This window comes from Cyprinodon tularosa, unplaced genomic scaffold (assembly GCF_016077235.1).
Source record: "Cyprinodon tularosa strain WSP-4 unplaced genomic scaffold, ASM1607723v1 ctg19, whole genome shotgun sequence".
Taxonomy (NCBI): domain Eukaryota; kingdom Metazoa; phylum Chordata; class Actinopteri; order Cyprinodontiformes; family Cyprinodontidae; genus Cyprinodon; species Cyprinodon tularosa.
Window position 1 is genome coordinate 2024735 of NW_024038678.1, and position 18343 is coordinate 2043077.

General features: G+C 37.2%; 1 protein-coding gene across 1 annotated transcript; it reads right to left on the reverse strand.

Moving 5' to 3' along the window:
• Positions 1-2480: 2480 nt before the first annotated feature.
• Positions 2481-17228, reverse strand: LOC119782174 (differentially expressed in FDCP 6 homolog). The gene is made up of 11 exons (XM_038283007.1): positions 17030-17228; positions 12743-12883; positions 12481-12666; positions 11772-11999; positions 11546-11692; positions 8210-8318; positions 7834-8132; positions 7586-7752; positions 7140-7338; positions 4460-4550; positions 2481-3269 (listed from the first exon to the last, which is right to left on the reverse strand). Exons 1-11 carry the CDS (start codon positions 17123-17125, stop codon positions 3073-3075), a joined length of 1860 nt encoding a protein of 619 aa, XP_038138935.1. The 5' UTR covers positions 17126-17228; the 3' UTR covers positions 2481-3072.
• Between the last annotated feature and the right edge of the window lie 1115 nt (positions 17229-18343).

Sequence of the window (18343 nt, forward strand, 5' to 3'; positions counted from 1 at the left end):
ATGGAGATGTATAAAATACCTTTTTAACGGTTAATCTCACTTCCTGAGAGGTGAGCCAGGAGGTGAGCAGCTGCATTCTGTACATTCTAAAAAACTTCTCTGATCTGATTAAGATTACAATTTCTATCAGAATCTGTTGTCAGGTCTGCTGGTTATTTAATACATATACGTTATGAAGAGCATTTAGGAGCATTGAGGTGCATACGCAGAGCCTATCTTTAACAATCAGCTAGGACCTCAGAAAGGAGAATGCTCCTATTTGATAATAATGTTGCATATTTAGCCTATAACAAACAAAAGGATCTAGACAAACTGAAAATGTCACCTCAGTTAGTAGGATAAGAATTAGTACCATTAGTTACTGTCTCAAAAAATCAACAAACATTTGTTTTTTTGTAGTTGTTTTTTTTTTTTATACAAGATTGTTAAGCAAAAGAGGAAATGCATGTGTTTTTGTTGTTTGTTTTACAGATAAAGATCTTAAAAGTTTGATTTGCATTTGTATTCAGACTCAAAATGAGATCAGTTACAACCACTGGCTTCAGAAATCACCTAGCTGATAAATTATGCTCATCTTTGAGTAATTTAGTCTCAGTATAGGTTCAGGTGTTCTACGAAGGCCACATTTTAAAGATCAAGAACCAGGAAAAAGATATAGAGAAGCATAGCTAACTCCTCTCACAAAGATTATTCAGTTCATCATACAGAAGAGAAAGAATATAGTACAGTTGTAAAATCTCCAATAATTTGAACATCTGACACGCAGGAGGCAAGGAGGAGAACAGCCAAAAGGAAAACAACTCTGGGGGAGCTGCAGAGATCCACACCCTATGGGATTGTCTATTTACACCCTTGATATAAGCTGACCAACACCGATCTATAATGCATAGAATGGTCAACATTTCTAATTTATAGAATAGCAAAGCTGTTAGAGACAAACAGTTTGTAGGCAACATTTGAAAATCTTGTATTATTCTCCTACCTCTTCAAGAAATGCACACTATTTGTGTTGGTCCTATACATGAAATACCCCAAAATCGACTAAAACTGGTGACTGCAACATGACAAAAAGTGACACAAAATTGAGTTATAACTGCAAAATGTTTATATATATGTGTGTGTTTAACAGATGTCTTTAAATCATTATTACAAAAACAATTTTTTTTTATTCGGTTTAAAAAAATAGTCTGTAGCTAATGTAAATGTGATATAAAATGAATACCATATCAGGCCACAAAGAGAAAACAACAGTAGTCAGGTTCTTTACCTTTGCAGGGTTTATAACTAGTTTTTTAAAGATCACTTTCCAATATTTCTTTTTTTCTCCTTAAATTAAATGATCCATTTTTAATTCACACAAATCATGAGATCTCAGTCCCCCTCCTTTGGGTTGAAGTCAGCATGTGCATCTAAAAATGTATGTAAACCAGTGGAAGTAATAAAAATGACTCAAACATTTTGAAATAGATTTAAAAAAATGCAATATTTCTTTTTTACCTGTTGACAGTGTAATTAAACGGCAATTAATTTAAAATCTAATGCAATGGTTTGTCACCAGTGAAGGAAAATAAGCCCAGGCCATGTTGGGTTCACGCTACAATTTTTCGTGATGATATATAAAATACATTTCAAAGGGCTTTGGGCAAAAGTTAATAGTTTGTTGCAGAGTCAGACCTGTTGCAATTATGCATATTGCAAGAATAACAACAAAAAGTTCAAACTATAAACAAGCACAGTTTGTTTTATTATCTGAAAAACAGCTCAAAAACCACCCCTGGCTGGATTATAATTAGTCAAACATGCAGCTCTGTTTATTTTTACTTTAAAGAAAAGATACTGCAGGAATAAAGTCAATACCATATGGAAATATTAATATGCATGTCTGATTTGACAGATTTAGACCTGCTGTAATAAACATTAAAGCCGTTTAAAAAGACACTTTTTTCTGTTATAGCTCTCTTTTGTAAAAAAAAAAAAAAAAAAAAAAGTTTCTATCATCACTAAGAAAATAAGTTCTGCTACGGATGAACAGATAGTTATAATATATCCAATTGATGCTGCTTGATCCAATGAATTACAAATAAACCCTACAAATCAGACAGATTTGCACTAAAAGTTTGTTTAAAGATAATTATTGATACAAAAAGTACAGCTAGATTGTGTAGTAAGGGTTTTTAGTCAGTTGATGTCCCTGTTCACTCAGGCTCTAAAGGCCAAAGGTGTCAAATGAGTCATTGGTGACACATTTTATTCTGACAAATGAGGTAAGCTGGATTTCAAAGTAAAGCAGACATGCAGCTCACGACCAGCCCACTTTAGAGTGGGTGTAAACTTCCTAATCTGAATCCTCTTTAGTTTTACAAGAAAAAAAATTCATTTCACGTCATCTTTTATACATGCATCACCTACAATACTTTATTTATAGGAAGACTAGTAATTTCAATGCTGCACAAACTAGCTCATGACAGAATGTTTTCTTATGTGGTCATGACATCAATTCACATTGTTCTTTATTTACACTCATGTTAGGTGACATTAGGAACAGGAAGTTGTGTCCCCTCCTCTCTCTCTTTCGCGCTCTGCTTCCTGTTTGTCAGGAGCAAAATTATTCTGTTAACTAATACTGAAACAGTTCTGTACATCAAAAACTCATATAAAAAAAAGAAAGAAATTCAGAAAATTACATATGTAAAAAGGACACATGGGAAGCTTTCTTAATTTACCAAACCATGAGCTTCATTTGTTTTCTGTCTGCTGTTAGCACTTCAAATATTTTTACTTTGCGGTTCTTTTACATGCACCGAGGTATCTTCTCCGTTCACGTCAGACCTCATGCAAGGGCCAGGAAATGTATTAGTTGAGCATTGTCCTTTGAAATATCTCAAACATGTTACTGTTTTGCACTGAGGTCAGTAAATTCTTTGTGTAACAAAAACGGTAGTAAAGTAAATTCAGTTTTTAGTGCAGAAGTCCCACTGCCTTTCACACTTATCATACTGAGCTTCCTGTTAGAAAGAAAAAAACACGTCAGAGTACACGGAGCAGCCTCTTATGCTCTAATGATTCATGCTTTTAGGGGATGTCCATGTCTCCGTTGGAGGCGTGCGAGTGCCGTTTCTCCATGTCGCACTCAGTTCTGTTGTTCACATTCTCTTTGCTCTCCTCGCTCTGATCCTCGGATCCGGATCTCATTCTGAGATGCAGTCCTGGGTCCCTCTGTGTCGGGATCTGGAAGGCCTGGAAAGAGCTCCCCAGAGAGGGCCTTTTCTCTATGGAACAAAAATGGTTCAACTGAATTATAGCCAATTGAAGACATATAAAAACTGTGGTAATGAGAAAATGTGTTAGCGAGTAAAAACACAGCATAGAGGAAGTATAATTTTAAAGAGGAATTTAACCACATTTACTTTATATTGTACTGCTAGGATACGTCTCTTGAACATCTTTTTAGGTAATCCAGTCTTTTATAGGTTCTTTCTAAGATTTACTGAGGACTTTATGCTGTTTCAAGCTGTACCATGACAGTGTACTTTGCTTAAATCAGCAGAGAAAATGAGGCAAAATAAGATGTCTAACTTCAAACTATAAAACCTGTTTGCAGCAGAGGAAAGTCATGCCAATATGAGACAGGGCAAAAAATGATAACGGCCTGAAAAATTGAATTTTTGCCAAGCTTTAGAGCAGATGTATTTTAAAGACAAACTTTTTTTGGAGCAGAAATGTCATTTTTCGCTACTTTTACAAAAGGTTTGGCTAAATGGGAACCAATTGTGTCTTCGTGAGAGCCTGCTGCTAAAAAAGCCTTGATTACTCAATTTGAAACCGATCCTTAGAAAAGTTGTCTTTGTGAGTATTTTCTTTAAGGAAGAAAAACAAAAAATATTTAGAGTTGAAGGAAGAAATGCCTCCTTCTTTTTAATATTTCTTTAGTTCTGACAATGTTCGTTCCATATAAGGACACTGTCTGCAGCAATTCTGAAATGGAAAGCATCAGTAAGCATTTCATTATGGATCATTATAGATACAAGATCAAACAATGCTAAAATATCATGTGTAATCTAATTTCAATCTTTATTGTGATTAGAAAACTTTGCATGATTGTGGTTCTGATCACTATTTTTGGCAACTGCTGCCCAAATTAGAAGAGGTATAAACCCTGATCACAACAAAATAACCAAAAAACAAAATTTCTTTTAATAAAACACTTGTATTCTGGAAGACTTCAGTGAATAGTTGTTAAAGTGGGTTTATAATGTCCTCCTGGGGCAGGAACAAAGCTGATATGTTACAACCAAAACTATTAAGATAAACAATAAACACCACAGGGGGAAATTAATGGGCACTCCTTTAAAACAAGTTATATCTAACTGAGAGCATTCAAAGCCTCCTGCGGTGTCACATCTGGTTAACCTCACTGAATAATAAAATTTGGCTTCTCTATACCAAGATCCATGCTTACCGCCTGGTCCGATGGGTCGCATCAGTCTGTTCATCTGGACGTTCCAGTGTTTGACGTTTGTGCTCGCCTGGCGAAGTTTCCTCTGAGCAGCCTGTCAAAGATAAGGAGAAAAGCTCTAAAACAGCTTTTTAACAAAAAAAAGCACATCACAAATATTCAGTAACAGATATATTCTCAGTGAGCTTCATGAGACAAGCAGGTGTTTAATATCCAGTTACACAGAGCTATCAAATCCAATTCATATCCGCGTTTATGTACAGATGCTACATTTAATTTAAAACAAAAGTGCCTGCATTGTATTATAAACATTGCTTTATTCTGTTGATGTTTCAAAAGAGACCCTGTAACCCACATCCTGGGCAACCATGTAGCTATGGTGAAGAACAACTACTTCCTTTTAGCAGGAAGACACCAGCGTGAGCATCCATCAACCACAATCGGCTGCACGCTCATCTGACTGATACTATGATAAATTCATAAGACTCAGACAATCTTTCCTTTCTGCTGTTGCCACATGCATGCTGAGCATGACGGCTATCTGATAAGTTAACAGCTCAATGTCATCAACCGTCCACTATCACCACCTGCTGCCATAGTAAGGCAGACTATTATAGTATATAGTATAGTAATATATAGTAAGACAGGTCTTTGCTCAGGGACCCAGAGTGGCAGTCTGTAGGAGTAGGACTGAAACTCAGAACCTCTGGATTCCAAACGCAATGCCCTAACCACTAGGCCACCACACGCCCTAAACCGGATGAGTTTATTTTAAAAAGGGCTTTATGATAACACCTGTTGTGAACTATATTACTGTATGTATAGACTAAACTATAATAAACTAAACTGAATTAAATACCATGTAATAGTGAGCTGAGAGCAGAATTTACACAAAAAAGTCAAACATATACAAACCAGTGAATATTTGTAATAATTCCTGATTGTTCCTGCCTGAGAAGCTGCTATGTGCTCTACCATGACATCACTCTCTACTACCTCTGCTGCACTGGAAAGCACTAAATATTCCTGGTTCTCCCAGTAGGAAACTGCCAGATTCTTGAAAGCCATTCAGTGAGTTGACCATCCAGCAATCCTTGTTTGACCTTCAGATCTGTTCTGGATCTTTTCCTGCATTTTGGATCCTTCTGTCGTCTCTGGAGATCCCCCTCCTGGCTTGCCTCAGGACACAGTCTGTTTGTCTCTGCCCCTGTCTGGATTGTTCTGTCTATTGTGTATGACTCAAGCCTGGATCTCGGATTTATCTCCACCTCTGTCTCTCTGGACACCTCAGCTCAGTTAGTGTGACTCCTATTGGCAATTATCTTGCCTTGATTCCGCATCCCCCTCTTGTTTTTAACCCCCTGCCCTCTGGTCTATGAACTCCCTCTAAATAACCCCCGGACTGACTATGATTCCCCTGCTAGCCTTTGCCCTTTCTAGCACTGTCAAGATTTAGGAACTGTGATCCACATCAGCCAAACAGAGCTAATGGGATCAATCATCAGAGCCAGCACAACTTCATGGCTAGTGAGAAGGTTAGTGGCTTTCATTTAGTTCACCTTTAATACCACAGAGTTGTCCTCAGCCACTAACCCTGTTCTCCTCCACATGATGGTTCCAGTTCCTTTCAGTTCTTGCATTACCAATTAACTTTAAGATTAATTCTTTAAACACTTAATATTTACTTGAAATTAATTAAACTGTCTCCCGATACTGTCCAGGCATTACAAGTAGTCACACCTGCTGTAATGTATAGTAGCATACATGGGACATAGGAAATGACCTACATAAAGGATGGGACAAGGAATTTGAGGATAACTGGAGTAGATTTTCTGCAATGTTGAGAAAAACATTTGCGCCATAACATGGTAATACTGCATGGATTGTTTTAAATGCCATTTTTTTTCATTTAATGTTTTAATTCTGTTGTTTGTCTTTTGCATTGTTTTAATATAAATATGAAAAATCTTAATCTGAGCTTGATATCTTTGAAAACTAAATGGAAGATTATAATATCCAAAGTTAAGTTATTTCTATTCTCAAGTTTTTACTGCACTACTTTAAACATACATTTGTGTATACCAGGCTGGTTGGATTATGGTTTTCCAAGGATGAGCAATATGTGGGGTTTTAATTTTTTGTGAAAGTAAAAGTTGTAAAGTTGTGTATCAAATGTTTTTGTTGATTTTACTTAAACCTAATGGAAGTTAATTAAATTGATGAACTTGATAACAAAAACATTTTTTTATCATATAAAACTTCAAAGAACAGACTCAGAGATAAATGTTCCATTTGATCTCTTGCCGACTAACTGGTCTCCAGTTTTCCCAGTTTAGGTTACCTAACAAGAAAGTCTCAGCTTTTTTTCACAAATGCTTTATTTCCTGTTAACATTTCCTATTTTTCTGACCAGGACATGGTTCTGGTTAATCCTATTTGTCATGGCAATAAGTGCTGTTTTTGGAACAGTTAATTATTTAACTCTTTCAATAATCTAAACGACACAATTTGGCATGTTCTATTTTAGCTTATAGGAGAAACGCTCAAAATTTTTAGGTAATCTTCCTTCTTTTGCCTAAAAGACCAGACTTCTGACATGTTTTTCCCTGAGAAATGAAAGCCTATGCTGATTATTAAACAAAAGAAAAACTTTTTGTGTGTGTGTGTTTTATTCTTCACTTACCACTACGTCCTGGTCAACCCTGTGCCTGTTGGCCCGGACCTCCTCCAGCTGCCTCTGTGCCTCATCCAGGGCACGAGATTTGGCTTCCATTTCCTGTTTCAGCTCCTGTTTTTCCCGCTGCGTCTTCAGGATGTACTCCTCCTGCTCCTCCTGCAAGGCCATTAGGGCCTTCATTTTCTCCTCCTCCTCAGACAGTAACCTGAAAAGTAACACAAATATGAGATTGTTGAACCGCTAGTCTTCATTGTGCCCCATGGGATCAGAGAGTTTTAGCTGATAGAGCACAAGGACAGACAAACTGTTGGCAACTTCCTCTGCCACCAGGCCAACTTCCTCAGGAACAAAACCCAACATGAACCGAAGTGTTTGAAATCTGCTGTCTGCACATTAAATGCCCCTTGAACCACAGTATTAATTTGCAGCTGAATATTCTTTGGGACTTCTACCTCGCTTGAGCATAACGGAAGCCCTCCTCGTCCAGTCTGGCTTTAATTTCCTGTTGCAGTGCCTCTTCCAAACGTTTCTGCATCTCCTCTAGCTCCAGGATCCTCTTCCTCTGCCTCTCTGCTTCCTCTTCCTTCAGAGCCATCTCTGCCTGCATACTGACCCTGGCCTGGAGAGGAACAGTAATGAATTTAAAGATGAACTAATTTCCACTTTTCTATGTTTATCCTCTGTTTCCACCTCTGCCCACCTCTTCTGCCTCTCGGAGCTGAATCTCCAGAGCACGCTGGAGCTGCTCATGCTGCTGCCGTCTCCTCTGCTCGTCCTGCTCCATCAGGACCTGAGCCTGCTTCTGCGCCTCCTTCAGGAGCTCCAGCTCCGCCAGCTTACGCTCCTTTTCCTCCTGCAAGGCCCGAAGCCTCTGCAGCTCCTCCTCTTTGGCCTGTCGTCGTTTCTCCCGCTGCTCACGCTGCTCACGTCTCTTATACTTCAGATCTTTATGCAGAGATGTTTTGCCCTCCACATGTAGCCTGATGGCTGTTTGAATGGCTGTGAAGAGGAAAAGGATGAAGTTTAAAGTCTTTGAATTTTGCCGTGTGCCTCTGAGAACATCCGCCTACTCAGACCTGCAGTCCACTCCTGCCTTTGTTTGGTGTCCGAGGCACTCATTTCATAGGTTTTTGACAAAGTTTTCAGACAAAACATACACCTCTTCCCATCTCGGTCCGGCAGCACCTGGTCAGACAGACACATTCAGATCAGTTACATGCAATATATTGTTATATACTGATAGATTTAGATAAATAAATAATAGTCAGCTAATTCAGTAATATGTACTCTCATTTTTGTCCCATATAGTGTATGCCCCCTTTAGCAAAAGGCCCAAACTGAGCTGCTGCTTTTATCTTTTTGAACTTTCTTTTTCTTTACCATATAAATTGCTCTTGGAGCAGTTTGTTTGTGTTTTTGTATATATATATATTTTGCTCTTAAACCCCCAGTTGGACTTTTCAAATAGCTGCTAATATTGAACCAAGTCCTGCAGGTGGTTTGCTTCTGTGTAAAGGTAGTTGTTCCGTTCTACTAACCCCACATGCTCAGGATTAAGGATTGCCGCAAAATTAATGCAGTTAACTTAGATCAGTAACTTCTTTTACCACAATTTGAATGTGAATGCATTTCATTAGAACTAGAATCAAACAGGAATATACTACAACCTGAAAACGTGAACATGACTGGATTGTATGGAAGCAATCTGATCAAATATTTCTGGACATTTCACATTGGATTTGCTAATCTTAGGGAGTGTCTTGAGATTACATTTGTTTTGGACTTGCTGAATTGATTTAGTCAGTAACATGCATTCTCTCTCTCTCTTTCTAGATATGTATATATGTATAAATATAATATATAAAAAACTTTTCACCCTTTGTGTTTTTTAAAGCATTCTCCAAGACTGATTGAACACATTCATTGCCATATAGCCCTTAAAAGCAACCAGCCACAGAGCAAAAAGTGCTTCGCCATAGAAAAACAAAACAAAAAAAGCAACATCAAGCAGAGGATCAGAAAGTAGAGTGAGTTCCTAAAAGGCAAAGTGTTTAGTAATATTTATATATCATTACATCATAAACGTTTGCATATGAGGAGCCATCCATGGCTCCAGCCAGATCAAAATATATCACAGTGTCCCAGATAAAAAAAACAGAGAGCTCACTGTTAAGAATGATCCACTCTGTCTGCTACTACTTGGGAAAACATTAGTTCTGACACTCAGCAGGAAGGTAATATTAGGGATTAACAGACTCACACGTTTTAATAATAATATTCCTTACATAAAGGACTGAGTAGATAAAAGAGATATGATTTTTGCCTCAGTTAATAATTTGAATATGAAATTGGCTCAACTTAGCATTTATCAGAAGCATTGCTGAGAGCTTAAGACAGCTGGACTTTCTTGAAGACGTTTCACTTCTCTGATTTATTTCTCTGTTAGACCTAAAAAAAAAACACCACTAAACAGAAGAAGTGGCCTCAGATTGATCTTTCTAACACTTACCGTGTGACCCTGATTTGTCCCCACATGTGGTTTTACAGCAATTGACACCTTGGCTGAATGACCCCTAACACCGTTATGGCTATGTTTGGATAGTCAAGCGACTTTCAGCCAAACACTTAGCAGACTGGACTCACAAATGGCCCATTTAGTTTGATTATTCTGACTGCAGTTTTGAGTCAGAACTGAAGAAAGATTTTGGCAAAACCTCTTCAATAAAATAAAACTACTGTTTCCCTTTGAACTTAGGGTGTGATGTTTCTACATTCAAATGCCTGAACTGAACTGTATTCATAATGAGAGATTGATCTTTGGTTGGAAATGTCAGCAAAATTACTGAAAAGATGCTAATATGAATAAGGTTTATGCATTTAGCAGACACTTTTATCCAAAGCAACTTAAAAGTATGCATTAGCGTAAATGGTCTTGCCTAAGGATCCACACTGGCTGCTTATTCCCGCCAGCGGGGATTCAAACTCAGGAGTGAAATCGCACAAAGAAGTGGTATCGGACTCCTGTGTGAGATTTGTATGACTGACCACTTGAACTAGCCAGCCACTAAATTTAATTAAATTAATAGATGTAATGTGACCTAAGATATTAAATTGTGAAGCGTTTTTACATTACCTAATATTTCTTTACTGTTGGGAGAAACTGCAAAGAGGATTTTTGGAATGTCGTCTGCCAGGTCTTGACTTGGTTGATGAGCCAAATGCATTGCAACAGAGCCCACCCACCTTGGCTAAGAGTTGTTTTTCCAACTTCAGGAAAACATTTCAGGGACTTGATGAACAAACAGGGTTTCTTCCCTAGAGCAGTGGGGGTAATCAACCCCCTGTAGCCAAAAAAAAGTCTGTTTCCAGACCAACGTCTGTTTATCAGATGCTCTAGCATTAGCTGCATCTGATGCTACATCACAATGTAAACGTTTCATACCAAGGGAATGCTTGTCAGCTACTTTAGCGATCCACTTTTTCGTAACATGCCTAATAATTTGTATGCATGTTTTAAATCTGCTTTTCTTTGTTTGTTTTTAATCTGCATTCTGAACTGAGGGTCCTGTCAAAATGTCATTATGGGTACATAGTGACAATAAAGATTTTTGACTATGGATCCCCTCCAAGCTGCAGAGGAGAGATATCGCTTGGCTGTTTCTTATCAACTAGTTTTGATCTCACAATTCAAAATATCAGTGTTAGTTTTTAAAGCAGGTTCTTGTGAAATGAAAAGATCCGAGTTGTCACGATGACTGAGCTGCACGCACTGAAGTATAACTGTCTTTTTTTAAATATAAAACATAAACTGAGAGACATGGCATTGTATCAAATATCAGAACTCAATTGTACTGCCTGAGTGCAAAAAAACAAAAAAGGTTTTTAGAATATCACCTGTACAGAAAGCTTTTGTCTACTTAGTTCTACTTTTGTTTCTGAGAAGCCTGCTGTGTCACGGTGATCTGCAGATATCAGTGCCCTCAGATAAAAATGCATAATGTAAAATGATAGTTACAGGTTAAACAAGGTTAACAAAACATAGATTAATCTTTTTTACAGTGAAGTCCTGGTTTATCACAGCAGGACGTTGTTCAAGATAATATCAACGGCACAGGGGGAAAGTAATGATCCCAAAAGGATTTATTTCTTTTTTGGGAAGTCAATTGAAAGAAACTTTTAATCAAGTATTTCTTTTCTTTTCTGGGAACTGTCGATTTAATACAGTTTTACGACAGTTGTTTTCTTGTCTTTTATTTGCTGCAGAAGGATTAGAAAACAAGATAAAAGCTGTTAAATAGCGAGTAACAATTTTGTATGTCCTCTTCTGAAATTCAGAGAAGTCCCCACCTCTTTATTTTTGTTTTTTGACAAACAGGAAAAGAATATCATTTTCAGCGTTGTGCATTGCTTACCTCCACACAGCAGTTCCCATCCAGGACTATATTGCCTTGGCAGTCTTTACGGTCTTCTCCTGTGTAGTAGGACAGATTGCTGGGTCTTAAAGTGAACCAGCGTTCCTTCCAGTTTCTCCTCAACTGGCCTTTTTTCCATAAATAACCCTGCATGAATCAAAAAGGTTAATATACCATCATGATATAAAGCGGAATACAACGTGGGCAACGTTCTCTGTCCGCCTACCTCTTTGAGAACATCACCAACTATCTCTCTGTATACTTCCTCTATTGCCATGCTGATGATGCTCTTATCGATTCCTCTGGTTATTTTCCCAGAGTTCATCATCTCCAGGAAAACCCAGACAGTAATACCGCTCTGCTGCCCTGAGTCTTGAGAGAAGAAGTCATCGAGCTCAACACAGTTTAACTCAATGCTCATTGCCATGCATATCTTCTTAAGGAGGTACTCCACCTGACGGGAAAAAAGGGGAGAAATAAACTACCTGTATGAACTGTCTGTATTTGCACCAAAATACAAAACATTTCTTTAAGTGGATTTCTGTTTAAATAAGCAACGATGATAAAGAGGAGGCTTTATAAAATATTTTGGATTAAAAGCTTCTTGCTAGATTCATTTTAAGCTTCAAATGAATCATTTTGAAAGAATTCCTTTTTGTACACCTTGGGTTAAAGAAAATACCCTGACTTTGACATTTTGGTTTTTCACTTGGCAGAGGCTTTGAAATTATGCACGACATGAAACCAAAAATGGTGTTTGTGAGAAACAAGGCCACACTGCAGGGTGAAAAAAAGCTGAGTTTCAGGCAATGCCATAGTGGGTTTTGGAAATACAAATTCATTCTGTGGGTTGGCTTTAGCATTTTTTTTTGCTTAGGGTGGAGCTAGAAAAAAAAGAAGGCAAAAAGACTAATGCATATTCTGGTTGAACTCACCTCATCTGGAACCATGACCAGCGGGTACTTGTCTTCAGAGAGAAAGTTAAAAAGGCACCAGAGTCTAAAAGCATCCCGGTCTGGCAGAATTGAGCTGCTGCTTCTGTCCGGCTGATAATTCTTTTTTGCCGTAAGAGTCCAGCAAAGCTCATCTACATTTTCCTTATTAAAAGATCCCTCAACGACCTAAGAGATACAGAGATGAGAATGTTAAAAACCTATTGAAAACAACGGGACATAAAGCAATGCTGTTTGCTTTCACCTTATCCAGGATGTATTTGTTGAGGTAAGGCATGTAACCCTGACTAGAAACTGGGCCGTCATCGTCATCCCTAAAGTGCTCCTCCAGAGCCACTGGGTCATGAGGGATGCTCAGGACGGTGCAAAGGTTGTGAGAAAGAACCTGAAATTCAAAGAGAAAAAAGGAAATAATAAAACAAAACAGAAAAATGCAGAAGAACTGAATTTCTAAACATAAGTTACAATTTTTAAAGCAAGCACTGAAATAAAATAAAAAAACTGGGTTAAAAACACCCAAACAAAAGTAAAATATATTCATATTGTGGTCCTCATCTGCACTCACATTTGGAGAAAAGGAGTTCAGAAGATGTCACAAGCTTTCAAAGAAGTACATGGTAACTACTCCATGAAAAAATGTAAAATTCAAACTGGCTTTTTAAGGATTATTTGAGGAAAACAAAAGACATGTTTTTAATAGTTAGTGCTCAGGTAAATTATTAAAGTCGTTTTTTTTTTTTTTTTTCACATCAGCTGCATCTAATCCATAGAAATAAAAAGCTGAATAAGATAAAATTTTGATTAACTGCAAAATATTGTACAAACTTTCTGAAATGGCTCATATAATCATGGGATACCATGATTGTTGCTCTAACTTCCAGATATGTTACAGCTTTGCCAGCTAAAAAAAGAATGTTAATGCTATAATTTGTGTAATTGCTACATTATGAGTTTAGAATACTGTATAATAACCATCACTGCTGGTAATTTGTGGGGGTTTTTTTTGTAAGATAATGAGATGAGCTGTTTGCGCTGCTATTTTTAGCTCCGTCCAGATGAGATGAAACCTGTATTTGGAAATCATCAACTTGAAATGATTGCTGCACCTTTTAAACCCACATCATTTCTTTAAGAGAATTGACCGGGTTGCAAAAATGTAAAAAGAAGGTTTGGGATGAAGAATTTCCTATCTGTCTGTTTTGCACATATATCTTGTTGGAAAAACCATTAAAAGTCCTCAGAAAGCTACAGATCATTAAGAAAACAGTGCATGAAAAACATCCAAATTGGCTTCTATCTGCCTTCACAACATAAGTACTACAAAAAGTGCATTAATTGAGCATTAATTGAAGATTAAATAAAGTGAGTGGAGCAGCATTTAATTCATAAAAAATGCTGGTCAAATGAGACACATTTCCAGCTCTTCTTATTCAAAGCATTAAACATTATGAAACAGCTCAGCTAATAAATATACACATCTCTGCATTTAGGTGCAATGTTTATTTGAATTTATATCCAGTCATGATGGGATGTAAGGAAAAATATATTTTCAGTTCATGCGTATCCATGCAAAAGTAGCTGAATTTTATATTTTTATATATTTAATTTGCTGTGGCTTTCAGATGATTTATAGCTTCACAAAGAAAGAAAATAACCAGTAATCCATTGAACTGTTTGAGTGGCACCGGCCTTTATAGTAAACATCAGTTTGACATATATCACAGCTGCGGAAACTTTTTTGCTTTAGAAAATGATTTTCTCATGTATCCTCGAGAAAGAAAAATAAACAAAAACAATCAGTTGTACAAAATATTTCTGATTATTTTCTTTTATTTGCTGCAACCCATCCCTTGATGTTGAGACTAACCATATCTTTAACTTTAGCTGTTTTATAGACTGTGACAGATTATAAATGAAAATTAAACTTTTTATTTTTAATCCTATGATTAAAGAGGGAATAGCCACTTACATGCAGGAAGCAACAAACATACCAAAGTGTTTGAACCCATAGCTTTGGTTAAAACACATGAAATCCATGGGGGGTTATCTAGAAGGCTATAGTATGTTATCGAAGACAGGATACTTTGAAGCCTTTTATATAATTACTTTAATCATAGTGGCCAATTTGAAATAAATCAGGTTTGTAATGATGTAGATGTGGTGTTTTTTTATTTCGGTCTGACCTGCAGATTGCATCTTTTTTTTAAGAAGGGCAAATTAAAACAGGAAAATGTGCTGCTGGTTCTTTGACAGAGGAGGTTGTTTTATCCAGACATCCCTAACCTTTATCTAAAAACTTCCTACTGCATGTGAATAAATCAAAACACTACACACATAAAAAAAAAAAAAAAAAAACATTTCATAGATATTCCAATGGTTTTTGTAACACTATGGACATCTGAGTACAAATTTTTCAGTAGTTGTATTTTTATGAAGAAACATTTTTTTTTGAAGATTTTCTACATCGATCATGAAATGCAGAATTCTGAAACTGGTTTCTGAGAGAAACTTCTTTTTCTTGGTATATTTCCAGTAAGAACAACAGGTGTTGACTTAAACTCTGATATATGAGAGCATCTGGGCCAAAAGGGCTTTTTTTGCTGTTGAATGAGCCTGGATTGATCCCCAATCTGGGGGTAAATAGAAAAGAAAATAATCAGTTACACAACTGAATAAAAGATAACTTGTGAAATGGAAGTTAAACACCATCTCACAACACCATCTCTAATAAATCAATATAGCTAGTCCATAATTTTTTATAAATCCTCACATTTAAAATGATGGTGTCAGGAATTAAAATATAAGTTGCTGCAAGACTGTGCAGAAAACCTATATTTTTGCATGTCTGCTTTAGAAATAAAGAAAAGTAATCACAGATTTTGGTCTCTAATTCCAAGATTCTTTATGTTATGAGGACATCAAAAGAAATATCATCCAATTTCTGCAGTCTTCTCTGAAGTAGAATTATAAATGAATGTTATCCATGCCATCAAAACATGTATTGCTTTATCAAAGCCAATGGGCCAAAAACTGAATTTTTGTCTTTCATGAGCTTAGAATAAAATACAAAAGAAACAACACAAAAATCTATTTATTTTTTTAACCAAATTTCTGCATTACTCTGAGATGTTTAATTAACCTCCCCTCAAAGGTAACCATGTGCTACATAGTGTGTGCTTATTGGTTTCATTAGAGCCAGTAACCTACAACTTCTCATGTCACACCACGTGTGGCATTTAATGCACGCAATTCTCTTAGGGGTGCACCTTTTTTCTAAGCAGCATTTCCTGTAGCAGTGTGCACACAAGGGAAGAACTAAATTTGACAACAAGGTCATGTATTTATTTCTTGTTCAATTTAATACCATTGGCTCAACACTTTCAGAAGCTTGCAGCCTGGGCCTGTATAGCCATGGGTGATGCAAAGTCAAATGAACAAAGGAGAATGACAGATAAGCAAAATTTACTCCAAAAATGAGGGATGAGAAATGACACATTTGTTGGAAGATAAAAACAAATTCTTCATGATGGGTTTACCACTATTATGTTTCTATTCAAGCATATATTTCCCTCTGCATTTCATTTCCGTCACAGAGGGAGTGCAACATCTTGAGACATCTGCAGCACGATATCAGCCACCTAGTTTCTGAGAGCTGAGCCATAACCACATCCTGTCTCCAGTCTCCAGCTCTCTACAACGTCTGTTAGCTTTTGAGGCCACAGCATGCAAAGTGCTCGCCTCCACAGAGCAAGGTGCCTCTACTTGAGCTGCATGATGCTGGGGGGGGTTGGGATAAGCCAAGTCATAAGGGCTGACTTGCTATAAGCCTTAAGCCTTTGACAAACAATTCAGAAACATGGAGGTGGCTGGAAAACAGAGTTTTGGCCACACCAAGACCCAGTGACATAACAGTGAGATCAACAAAAAAAAAACAAAAAAAAGCAGCACAGTGGCTTTATTGAGGCCCCAGTGCGAGACGCAACAATCAGCAGCATGTTTCCACTTTGTCCTTGCTCTCATTTGCAACAATGTTCTGCTTGACGTACATGCTGTGAACATACTCTATTCAACAGCCTGCTCTCCAGTGTCAGAGGTCCCTTTGCACTGCAAGACGGCACATGGAGGTCCAGTGGTGATGATGAGGGACCCTATTCATATGCAGACTGAGAGCAAACTGTTACTTTCGTGCTGCTTTCCACAGAGGTGCATATTGTGCCTTTTTTTACGCACTGTAAGCATTTCACTTGACCTATAAGGAACAAAATTGTTCCTCGTTGCTGCAGTTTTAAATAAGCCATTACACAGGAAATATGATGGAAATCAAACAGACTTAACCCTCATTTCCTGACTCAGATGAACTCTGAGTAAATATAGAATTATTTGTTAGATTTAGTTCTATACATAAAAACTTTTATCTGTTGGAAGTGGATTCTTGTAGGAAATGAAGCGACATCAGTAAGTCAGACAATCTTGGCATCAGATACAAAAGATCACTTGTTTTCCTTTCTTGAAGAGAGGTCTCTTCACTCACCTTCAGCTGAGACTTGGACACCTTCCCACTCTTCTCTAGATCCAGGGCAGTAAATCCATACCAAATGGACTTGAGAAGCTCAGAGCGCAGGTCCATTTCTGCAGAGCCGTTATTTTCTGATTTCCTCCTCTACGTGTCTGTCTTCTTCTTCCCTCTGCTGTTGACACGGGCCCCTGGGTGACAGGCAGAAAGGCACTTGGGTGCTGCAGCTGTGAGGCAAGCAGAGGGCCTTACAGACTGCTGGCAGTGACACCTGCTGGACGTCTACATGATGGAAAAGGGAGGGTGCTGACTTTCTCACTTATTGATAGACTTAAAAACTTACACCTAATAAAAATAGGTTCACAACAGGGACATTAGTATCTGAAATAAAATAAAAAAAATCTGAGCACTTAAAGGTAATGTAATACTTAGGAGGAGACATTTTAAAATTACGGTTGTTTGCTTTTATTACTACATTATTACACTTGTTATAGGTGTGTTTTAACAGAAACTACTTAAAAAGCTTAAATCTTTTATATTACTATAAGGTTTTAGTTGTTAAGCTGAAATTTGTTTATGTCTGTTATGATTTTTACAATCATGATTGTTTTGGTTGTGAGCAGGAGGACCAAGAGAAAACCCACATAGTTGGACCGAAAGATGCTGTAAGCAGAGAACAGCTACCATAGAAGGGAAGCAAGGAAGTGGAAGGAGACAAACTAATCAACACAATGTGTGGTGAACTGAGACAAAATAACCATATACTATAAACACAGAAATTTGCTGAATATAGAAAAAATATCAACCATTAGGAAACAACAAAATAAATACATTGTAGAGTTAGACAAACTTAAGTCATTTTGTATACACATAGTGTTTACAAAACAAAATGTACTTTTATACACTTTTCTGACAGTGAATGAGCAGCAGCTTAGCAGTGAAAAAGAACATTTCCATTCATAAAGTGCAGCAGTGATCAAAATGTAAACAGTGTGGTAGAAACATGGTGCAATAAGACATTGATATGGAAGGTTCAGAGCAGTGCAAAAAATGCAGAGAAACACTGATGTAGGAGCCTGAATTTACACTTTGTGATTTTCTTGGTATGCATTATGGTTAATGTTTTGTGTTTTTCTTGCTAAATTAACCTTTCTTGAAATTCTTGGTAATTCATACTAATTTGGGGAATTTGTATATTTAGCTATTGTGGTTATTTTGTTATTATTTTCATTACTTCTTTGGTTTAAGGATGTATACGTATCACTTTTTAAGGATGATGCATCATGGGAGTTTGGTTGTTGTGTATCTCACAGAGTGGAGCCAAATGGCTTT

Excerpts from the sequence above, each read along its gene's own strand:
- LOC119782174 (XM_038283007.1), bottom strand. The coding sequence starts at position 17,125 with ATGGACCTGCGCTCTGAGCTTCTCAAGTCCATTTGGTATGGATTTACT. Across the intron at positions 12,884-17,029 it reads TGTCCAAGTCTCAGCTGAAG|GTTCTTTCTCACAACCTTTG; the intron begins GTGAGTGAAGAG and ends TTTGAATTTCAG. Across the intron at positions 12,667-12,742 it reads ACAAATACATCCTGGATAAG|GTCGTTGAGGGATCTTTTAA; the intron begins GTGAAAGCAAAC and ends TGTATCTCTTAG.